Genomic DNA, 10,597 nt, shown 5'->3' with positions numbered 1-10,597 from the left:
GAATTCCAGGACTTGTGCCCTGGGGCCGGAAGGAACTCTGCCAGGCCCTCCTGCCCCGGGACTAGGATTCCAACTGCCTGTCCACGTCCAGTTTCCGACTCCCACTACATGCCCTCCCAGCCTTCCCAGTAAGAGCTCTGTGGCCCAGGGAGGCCCCTGCAAGCTCAGAGCTCTGCAGGCGAGAGCAACGACTGGCGGTCGCTATTATTTTGGCGCGGGTGATGCAAGACCCGCATAGCTGCACGCTGAGTCAGCCCGGGCCGGGCGGGGGTGGGGGGGCCCGGACCCATCCATCCCTCCACCAGCCCCTACTGCCGCCCCCACTCAGCGGCCTCAGGACCTGGTAGTAGGGGTGGTGGGGTCGGCCTCGGAGTCCCCGGGTCGTCCTCCGGGGTCGGGTCTGGTGGGAGCAGAGCCGCCGGCCGGTCCCCGCCGCGAGCGCGCCCTCCCCGCCCCCGGCAGTGCGGGGAGCGCGGCGGGCCAAGTCAGGCAGTGACCGCACACCCGGCCATTCACCCTCTGAGAACTCAGAAAGGGGAGGAGGCAGGGGCAAGGATAGAGGGAGGGCTCCGAATGTAGAAACGCGCAGCGGAGCGGACTGCAAGAAACGGAATAAAGGAGGAAAAGGGGCGAGAGGCGGCGGGGGCGAGACGCGCAGGGGGCGCGCGCCGAGCGGGGCGGGGCGGGGCGTGCGGAGGCGCGCGCCGGGCGGGGCGGGGCGGGGCTGCGGGGGTGCGCCGGCGGCCGCGGCCGAGGGGCTTGTGGGTAGCGGCTGCGCGCGGCGCGGGAGTGTGCGAGGGCAGCGGGCTTGTGGGACTGAAGCGGCGGGCGGAGACCATGGGAGCGGGCTGGCGGCGGCCGTAGTTGTCTGAGCCTGGGCGTCAGCCCCGCGAGCCCCGGAGGGCGGGGCGGTCAGAGCCCGGCGGTGGCGGCGCGGCTCCCGCTCTCGGAGTCCTGAGGGAGCGAGCTCTCGGCGGACGAGCGGACCCGGCGGCGCGAATCTGACTGAGGGGCGGGGACGCCGCCGTCTGCTCCCGGCCTCCCGGGCGAGGCCGCCCCCTTGGACAGCCCCAGGCCCGGGACCGGCGCTGAGACCCGAAGCCAGAGCTAGAGGCGGGCGTGGGCCCGGGCGGAACCCCGCCCGGGGCTGGCGGTTCGGGGGCGGCGCTAGGCCCCGAGGCGTCCGGGCCGGCGCGCAGGGAGCGAGAGTGCGGGCCCGGCGGCATGAGCCGGCCCCCGCCGACGGGGAAAATGCCCGGCGCCCCCGAGGAGCAGCCGGGGGACGCGGCGGGCGCGAGCCGCCAGAGGAAGCTGGAGGCGCTGATCCGAGACCCTCGCTCGCCCATCAACGTGGAGAGCTTGCTGGTAGGTGGCGGACGCCGGGAGCCCTCCCCGCAAGGGCTGCGACCTCCAGTCTCCCCCTCGGCCCGCCTCTCTGTGCCCCCCCCCACCCGCGAGGGAGGTCTCGCCCCACGCCGTCCTGCTTCCGGCAGCCGGGCCCGGGTCAGCGACCGAGTTCCCGGCGCGGAGCGCCACCTTTGCTTCCTGCCAGGGCCCCCTGGAGCCGATGTCAAACCCGGCTGCCTTTTCCTTGGAGCCCTGGGAGGAAACACCCCTTTCCTCCTTCCCGCCTACCCTCTGGGTTTGGGGAAGGCAGGGCGGCGGGGGGCTCCTTCAGACCCCCCGAGTAGCCAGTGTGAGAGGGTGTCAAGCTGCGAGGGGACTTGCGTCCCAGCGAGGGGCAGCCTGGTGCTGCCCCCGTTGGGAGTGCCTACCCACCCACCGGGGTGCTGCCCTCCCTCTGCCCCCCGAGTCCGACGTCTTGGAGCTTTCGTCGTTGCCATTTAGTGCACTTGACTTTCTGTGCCTTAAGTTTCCCGAGACCATCGCGCCAGCCCAGCCTAGCCTGAGCTCCAGAGCGGAGTGAGCCCTTTTCATTGTGCCCCTTCGCCGCCACGACCTTTGAATTGCCAGGCATTGGCCACGTCGAGTCTGCTCCTCGCTCTTGACGGAGAAAGGGCCGTGCTTTACAAAGTAGAAAGGTTGTTGCTTCTGTTTGCACAGACGGTTCACAGACGGTGTGGTGTGGTCGGCGAGCAGCGGAGATGTGCTTATGGGACCAGGGGGTGTGGGGTTTTACGGGCGGGGGGGCAGAACCCGAAGGAGACGCTCTGGGTATTAAGGGAGCTCCGGAGGAGTGGAGTCCGGGATGGCGACCCGTGGATTTCTTTTTTTTCTTTGAGTATTTTCTCCTGGGACTCAGGTTCAATTCTCCCCGCGGGGAAAAACCTAGTGACCGAACGAAGAGAAAACCGGCGTCTCCGCCCTTTGCAGCGAGTGCCTTTTCTTCAGAAGCAGTTGGCGTCCTTGGAGGTGCTGCAGTGGTTTTCGGAGTGACTCAGTGCCGTCGGGCCAAAGGGCAGGAGCCGGCCGCGACCGCAGGGGCACCTCTCGCGGTGTGCGGAGGCTCCTGCGTGCTGTGCCCTGTCCAATTTCCACGCGCGTGTGGGGTGGCATGTTTTCACGTGAGCGTGGCGCCCTGCCCCTCTGCGCGTCCTCGCTGGGGGTGGGATTGGTCACCTGAAGGGCATAGCTTCTCCCAGGCCAGAGCTAGACTCTGGGCTTCCCTCCCAGCATTTTCACCGTGGCATTTTGCTTGCAAAACTTTGATCCAAGGCCAGAAAGTTCGGTTAAAAATAGTACAGTATTCATCAGGTTCATATTCAATCCCAGATAGAAATTTTTCAGACTTTCATCTCGGGTCTTTACTGATGTTACTCATAATCATTAGGATTTTTCTGAGCTTGAATCTAAGCCATTCGCACGTGTAATATACATTCTCTTTTTTCTTTTTTTAAGTTTCAATTTATTGATTTGTAGGAAGAGGCGTAAGCATTGATTTGTTGTTCCACTTTATTTCTGGTTTGATTCTTATATGTGCCCTGACCACAGCCTTGGCGTATCCGGATGGTGCTCTGACCCACTGAGCTCCCTCGCCAGAGCCTTACATTCTGTTTTATCAAAGTGTTTTCTAAATTATTAAAATGAAGGCTATTTTAAAAAATGAAACATTGCACATGCTCAGTACACGGTTCAGTCCATTCATTTGTTGACCAGTAATCGATGTGTATATATAGCCACACACTTTACATTTTTGTTGAGGTGACACATTACTGGCATGACAGTTGACATCAGATTTTGTCATTGCTGTTTTTAGTTTAAATACAGGGTGGGGCACAAGTAGGTTTACAGTTGTTTATATGGAAAATAATACAATAATTAATAAATAATACAAGAATAAACTGCATTTTTTGTACTCACAACTCAGCCTGCTTTTGCCCCACCCTGTATATAGTCTCACAGAGATAATCACTGTTCAAGTTCATATTTTAGTATGTATATGTCTGAAAAAATATTAAAAAACCATAAAATTACATGGTACATGTGCTTTGTCATTTTTTTAAACTTAGTGAAAGAAACTTCTAGGTAGTCAAATTGCTTGGTCTTCTCATTGAAGAGTGATTCCAGGCTTAGATGTCATGTCTAGGACATTCTCCATGACCAAGAATGTGATATCATATACCTGAATTTTCTTTTAGTGCTGTAATGGTTTTACTTATTTTTTAAAAATTTATTTATTTATCTTTAGAGGGGAAGGAGAGAGGGAGAGAAACATCAATATATGGTTTCCCTTTAGTGCGTCCCCTGCTGGGAGTTGGCCTGCAGGGAACTGGCCTGCAACCCAGGCATGTGCCCTGACTGGGAATCGAACCGCGATCCTCTGGTTCGCAGGCCTGCGCTCAATCCACTGAGCTACACCAGCCAGGGCTGGTTTTACTTATTTTTTTAAAAAATTTATTAATAGAGAAGGGGAGAGAGGGAGAGAGAAACATCAATTTGTTGCTCCACTTACTGATGCGTTTATTGGTTGGTTCATGTCTGTGCCCTGTCCAGGATCAAACCCTCAACCTTGGGCCCCCGTCAGGACTGGGCTCTAGCCAACTGGCCTACTGGGCCAGGGCTTATAATGGTTTTATTTTTAATGTTACTTTTATTCCATTTGGAATTATGAGGGAAAGTATGAAGTAGGGGTACAAAAATTTTATCAGAAGATTTGACTAAGTATTCGAGTTCCCAAAACATTAGTTGGGAGCCTCTGTTTCTAGCTCTGTGTTCTGGTCGTAAACCCTCCAGTTTGGGAAGTGGTGCTTGCGGGGAGGGACAGTAGTGCTTATGGGTTTGGTCTCTGTTCAGACCTCTGAAGATTCCTCATGGAAACAATACTCTATAACTGTACTTAAAATCCTGTTTTGTGCTAATATTAAAAATATATATGAGCTGTCAGTGATAAGGTTTACTGGTGAAGAGAAGAATGACTCAGAGCAATTTTATTATAGCTTTTGGGAAAAAACACAAAATAACCTTCTGAGGATAGGTTAGCTTATGTGAAGCTTAATCTTTAAATCAGTGTGAAATCATGGTGGCATTCAGGATTCCACTAAAACTCTCTCTTCTCATTTTATTGATTAGAGTCATTCTCCCTTCTCTCCCTTTAAAGTATGATTAGGTTATGCAGCTGACTGTCCCAGATGATCCTCACTTACCTTTTGGAAGCTGTCTGAGTCGCAGTGGTTGGCGTTTCTCTTCATGCATGTGTTTGTGTGACAGAGAGGAAATACTGGGTTTGTTTTTGGTTCATCGTTGATTAATCTTTTGGGGAATGTTTCTATGTCCAAGAATGATTTTATAGTTTATTGATTCATTTTGGTAATGTATGGGTTGTTTGTTCAGATGTCTAAAGTGCTTTACAAAAAAAAAATAAAGTGCTTTATTTTTTTGTTATAATTGATCACTTAGTATTCAATATCTAATTTCCTTCATTATTTTAAAGAGATTATAGACTCGGAACTAATTTCTAGCCTATTATTATTGGGGTTGTGTTTTAGGCCATAGGAATGAATAGCAGAGCCTCCTCTAGCAATCCTTTATTTGGATAGAAACAGGGCAGAGCAGGTTTGCTTTATCTTAATTACCTGGATGATTGTGCTGAGAAATGCTTCGTATACTAAGTGTTGTCGAGTTATATGCATACTTCTTTGTTTTTTATTTTATTCAATGGACCGAATATAGACTCTTTTGGGAGATGGGTCTTTTTTGTCTTCCAGTGGTTGTGTCCTGTAAATATTTGTTGAATGAACAGTTCTTTTTTAAGTAAAAGGAGTTATTTATAGAAATATACCCCTGCTTGAACAAGAGATATTAAAGTAGTTCCCAAGTAAACATTTTGATCTATGTTCCTGACACTTATTTCTTATCTTTCTATAGGAAGGGAGATAAGTAAACATTTGTATATGCAGAGAGTTTGGGTGGTAGAATTAATTGGAGGTCAGGTAGGAAAATTTAATTGTGATTTGGATATTTTCTGGATTGTGCTGAAACCATTTGTCTTGGAAAGGATTTAAACAAATTTTATTCAGTATTTTAGGTGAAGTCAAGACATCTTGTGTGGAAGGCTGAACAGCTTTATCTTTTATCATGTGTCATCTGTTCCCCTCCCCTCTAACTTTTCTTCTGGTCGAACATCCAGTTCCTTCTTATATACCTTGGTGGTGTCATAATGCCTGTGTTGAAACCATACTTAATGAATAAAAGCAGATGAGATAGTGGGTTCACAGGGTGAATTTTTTTTTAAGTCATCACCTGAGGTCATGCTTACTGATTTTAGAGAGTGGGGGAGGGAGAGGGAAAGAGGGAGTGAGATATCGATTGGTTGCCTTTCCTACGTGCCCCAAGCAAGGACTGACCCCGCAGCCCAATGTACCCCCGCAGGGTGCATTCTAGGTATGTACCCTGGACTGGAAATCAACCCAATATCTTTAGGTTTGTAGGATGAAACCAACCAACTGAACCATACCAGCCAGGGCACAGATTTGAATTCTTTAAAATAGTATATTGGCTGTTATTAATAATAAGGCAATATTTGTTAACAAAAGTAAAACCCAAACCAAAGGGCATGAGAGATTTTGATCAGAAAGTAAGAGTTGTTATAAGTCACTACAAATGACTGTTTTGAAAAAATTTCAGGTCTTATCAATCATACTGATTACTAGCAGTTTTATTTAGCTTTAAAATACAGGGTAGGCAAAAGGAGGTTTACAGTTGTGAGTTTTTGAAACATAGTTTATTCTTGTATTATTTATTTATTATTGTATTGTGAATACAATTATAAACCTCCTTTGCCCACCCCTGTATTTGCTGTTTGTAATAATCTGTTTCTTTTTCTAATAAACTGAAATGCTTCATTTTCCTTGTTCCCTTTGCATCTTACTTAAAATAGTTATAATAAGGGAATTTAGAGTTATGGTAGCTTTCCTTTTACATCTGCGTAGTGGTGTTCAGTAGCAGACAAAGGAGAGCGATACACAATGTCTTGCCTGCAGTAATTCCTTGATAATTGTTGGTTAAAAAATAAATGTAGCCTGCAGATGTAGTACAATTGACAAGGCATGTTTCACTCTCTTACTTGTGCTTACAATTAGCTCTGAAATAAAAGTCTAGCATTTGAGACTAGTCAGCAGGGTTTTTTTTTAAACATAGGTAGCATTGTTTACTAGCTTTGCTAGTTCTTTTTATTGAGGTATAATATACATACTGTAAAATTTACCCATTGTTGCTAAGGCATTGATTTTTAGTAGCTATAAAGTTGTCAATCATCACAATCCATTTTCATTAATCACCCAAATTCTCTTGAGCATGTTTGCAGTCAGTCCTTGCTTCCAGCCCCAGCCAACCAATGATCTGTTTTCTGTCTCTATACATTTTTCTTTTCTGGAAATTCTGTATAAGTAGAATCATACGATATACAGTTGTTTTCTCTGGCTGCTTTTACCTTGCACAATTTTTTGAGGCTCATCTATGCTGTAGCCTATATCAATATTTTGTTTTTAATTGCTGAACTATGTTCCATTATATAGATACACCACATTTTGTTTATGAATTCAACATATGTGTGGGCATATGTTTTTATTTCTCTTGCTAGATTTCAAGGAGTGAGATTGCTGGGTCATATGGTGAGTTTATACGTAACTTTTAAAAAACTGACAAATTGTTTTCCGAAGTAACTGCACTATTTTATGAGTTCTAGTTTTTCCACATCCTTAGGGAACACTATTGTCTGTCTTCGTGATTGTAGTCATTGTGGTGTATTTTACTAATGACAAATGATGCTGAGTACTGTTTTATGTGCTTGTTAATTCTGCTTGTTCTTTTGATTTTTACTGATGTACCATGAGTATTATCTGGTGAAGGGAATTTCATTTTGTATACCACAGGGCAATCCCAATGTTTAAAAAATAGAATATAAATAATATCTTTGAATTATTTATACAAAGATGGGAGACCTTTGTAGGTAGGATTATCCTAATGGCCAGAGTCTCCACTTTAAAGGTCTAGTTAATACTGAGTCTCCCCTTACCCCTCCAAACCTTGCTATCATACGTTTTGCTTCTAAGTAATGAATGAGCCTTACTGAACTGTGTGGAGTCTACACTGCAGATGCTGATAATGGCAGTCTTTACTGGTTGGGTTATTTCTAAGCTACAGATCAAGTTGAAGTACTTCTGACTTAAATGTGCGTTCTTTGAGTGTTTCTTCATTTATGTGCTCATCTTTACTTTCTGAGCATGTTGAGTAGGCTTCTAAACTTATTTCTGTCCATCTTAATCCAACATTTGTCTTTATACTTTCCTGTTTTACATAAAGCTCAGGAAGCAATTGTTATTATTAATTTTTTAACTTGGTTCCAGTGAGGGTGGTTTCCAGCGGGTGTTCTAAATACTATATGTTATGCTTGGCTTTTGGCTTACACTTTGAGTACCCATCTGAACTTAATTCCAGATACAATTGTTGCCTCCTCTTGTTCACAGTTGGCATTAAATACTGATTTTTGAAATTACATTATGTGTGAAGTTTTGGACTTTAACCAAGGGGCAGTGTTCTTTTCAAATGTAGAAGTACTGGTCTTACTTGTGCACTGTATATCAGATACAATCCTACTGTTTTGCCTTGTATTTCAGTATGGTGCTTTTTTAAAACATTAAAAATTTTCCCCAGCTATTTAAAAAAAATTCTTTATTCTGTTGCAGTATGTCCAACTGTTTCCCCCTTTGCCCTCCTCTGTCCTTCCCATCCCCTGTTCCCATAGTCCATCCCCACATCATTGTTCATGTCCGTGGGTTATTCATACATGTTCTTTGACTACTCCCTTCCCTTCTTTCTACCATTGTTCCCTCCCACCTTAACTCTGGCATCTAGCTGTCAGTCTGTTCCCTGTTTCCATGTTTCTGTTTTGCTAGTTAGTTTATTTTGTTGATTAGGTTCCTCTTACAAGTGAGATCAAATGGTATCTGTCTTTCACCAACTGGCTTATTTCACTTAGCATAATAGTCTCCAGTTCCATCCATGCTGTCACAAAGGGTAGGGATCTGCCCTCCCTCCCTCCGTCCTTCCTTCCTTAACTTCCTTCCTTCCGCATAATATTCCAATGTGTGCCCGTTCCACAGTTTTTTAATCCATTCATCTGCTGATGGGCACTTCGGCTGTTTCCAAGGGGGTTCATAAGTTCTTTTGAATTGGTGTTTCAGGATTCTTAAGGTATAGTCCCAGCAGTGGAAGTTGTTATCAAAGGCGTGGTTATTGCAATTGAAGTTTCCCCTTTTGCTTTAGATTATTGTCCTTTTTTTGAATTTTTATTCACATACGAACATTTGAGCAGTGAAGGAAATTTTAGGAGATAAATTCTTTACAATTTAAGATGCCTAAATATATTAAAGAAGAATTTAAAATATTTTTGGTTAAAGTGATATTTATTTTTCTAAAAGGAAAGTACACTAAGCACAATTGTCATGAACTTTGAAGCCTGCAAGAATTAGTAAAATGTATTTTTGTATGTGAAACCCTTGAAGAAATATTTAAAGCATTAGATGTCTAAATATTAATATGATTTTAAAAACTTTCACCATTTTGGAATAACATTATGGATTTAGCTTTGTGGCACTTTGGACTTTTATACATTTGAATATAAATGGCCGTATTTTATTGTGTTACATAGTGAATTAAGTTCAAGTTGAAGTTGAGTGGTTAAAAATGGTATTGTGTTATGGTTGACTAGTTTGCCTTTGTGAAAGAGTCAAGATTAAAAAAATTTTTCTTTTTGAACCATTAGATTTCATCAGGTGCTAACAGGCCATACAATCAAAATCTATGGGTACTAGTATGGATTAGGGGAAAATACATAAGATGATAATTTTCTTTCAAGGAAATGAGATACCAAGACAAACTGGGGAAAGAGATAAAGCAAAATATAAAGTTAGTGTCAATAATAATATTGTAATTATTCTAAATTTAGAAACATTTGTTTGAATATTCAGAGTTGCTTTTAAATATCTAAAAGAGGAATCTTGAATTTTTGAATTTGTCCCCTCAATGATTATATTTTGTCCAAATAGAATCACTGAAATTAATGTGCAAATCAGGTAATAATGAACATTTCTCTATCTAAGCTTTAGATGTATGCTGTGATCCTATATTGCATTCAGTGGGAAACAGTTTTTTCGTCTTGCACTCAAAAATGGTAATCTCAAAGGAGCTTTATTTTAATGAATGCATTTTAGAAATCTCCCTACTGGATTGAAACTAACAGAAGACTGTGTATGTGTGTCTGGGAGTTAAAAATTTTAACTTAATACCAATATAGTTTACAGTCTGGCTTTTTTTAAGTTAAGATTTTTCTAATCTGTATCTTCCTAATCCCGTAGTTTAGGCAGTGATTTCCAGACCCTGGAATACATAGGTCTCAACTGGGATCCTCAGAAATATGAAAGACTGGCTTTCACCCCCAGACATTCTAACATAATTGCTCTGTGGTCTGACCGGGGGATCAGGAGCTTTTTAAGTCCCATGGTGATTCTCAGGTGCAGGGAAATGTGGGAACCACTGAGCTGAGGGGTGCAATATTGTACTTCAAAGATTGGCAGAGGGGTCATAGGGTCCCAGATGTATCTGAGAAAAGGTGAACACTTGTTTTTTTTTTCTCCCCTTATTTTTGTGGCTCACTAAGGCTTGGATGCAGCCAGAAAGTCAGAATTATCTAATGGAAGCCAGAATCACAAGTAGGATGCTTGATGGAAATGGTGTCAGATCTAATGATTTAGATGGTCTGTAGGGGCCAGGAATTTGCATTTAAACAAGTATCTCAAGTGATTCTTATGCAAGTAATCCTCACGTCAAAGGCTGAGAAACAGTAGGTGTTGTTTCTTGTACTGACTGAGAAAACCAGAAGTAGATGCTGGTTGAGATCTCCATGCCATACAGAAATGTGTGCAAAAGGTTGGCACATGGTGAGATGCAAGATTTTCTGAAATGTCAGGAGTCATTACATGATGTATCTTCTTTTAGAGAAGATATTCCATAGGAGTCAGACTAGGACTCTTTTTCTTGCTTTAGAAGGAAATTTAAGTTGCCAGGCTTTTCTGAAGAAAAAGAATCAGACAAGACACCAAATAGAAATTTTAAAAAACTTTTTTATTGTGGTAAAATA

General features: G+C 44.2%; 1 protein-coding gene across 3 annotated transcripts in view; it reads left to right on the top strand.

Moving 5' to 3' along the window:
- Positions 1 to 762: 762 nt before the first annotated feature.
- ROCK2 (Rho associated coiled-coil containing protein kinase 2) overlaps positions 763 to 10,597 on the top strand; it is a 107,479-nt gene continuing 97,644 nt past the window's right edge. For 2 of the 3 annotated variants that reach the window (XM_037048726.1, XM_037048724.1), the window contains exon 1: positions 764 to 1,365. In XM_037048726.1, coding sequence (XP_036904621.1) covers positions 1,225 to 1,365 — 141 coding nt within the window. In that variant the 5' untranslated portion in view covers positions 764 to 1,224. Of the gene's footprint in view, positions 1,366 to 10,597 lie in introns of all 3 variants that reach the window. The other variant, XM_037048723.1, reaches the window with a different exon arrangement.

Source organism: Sturnira hondurensis, unplaced genomic scaffold (assembly GCF_014824575.4).
Source record: "Sturnira hondurensis isolate 20B ecotype Veracruz unplaced genomic scaffold, ASM1482457v3 Scaffold0006413, whole genome shotgun sequence".
Classification (NCBI taxonomy): Eukaryota; Metazoa; Chordata; class Mammalia; order Chiroptera; family Phyllostomidae; genus Sturnira; species Sturnira hondurensis.
The sequence above is the reverse complement of the archived record's forward strand: the minus strand, read 5'-3'. Positions and strand labels throughout refer to the sequence as shown.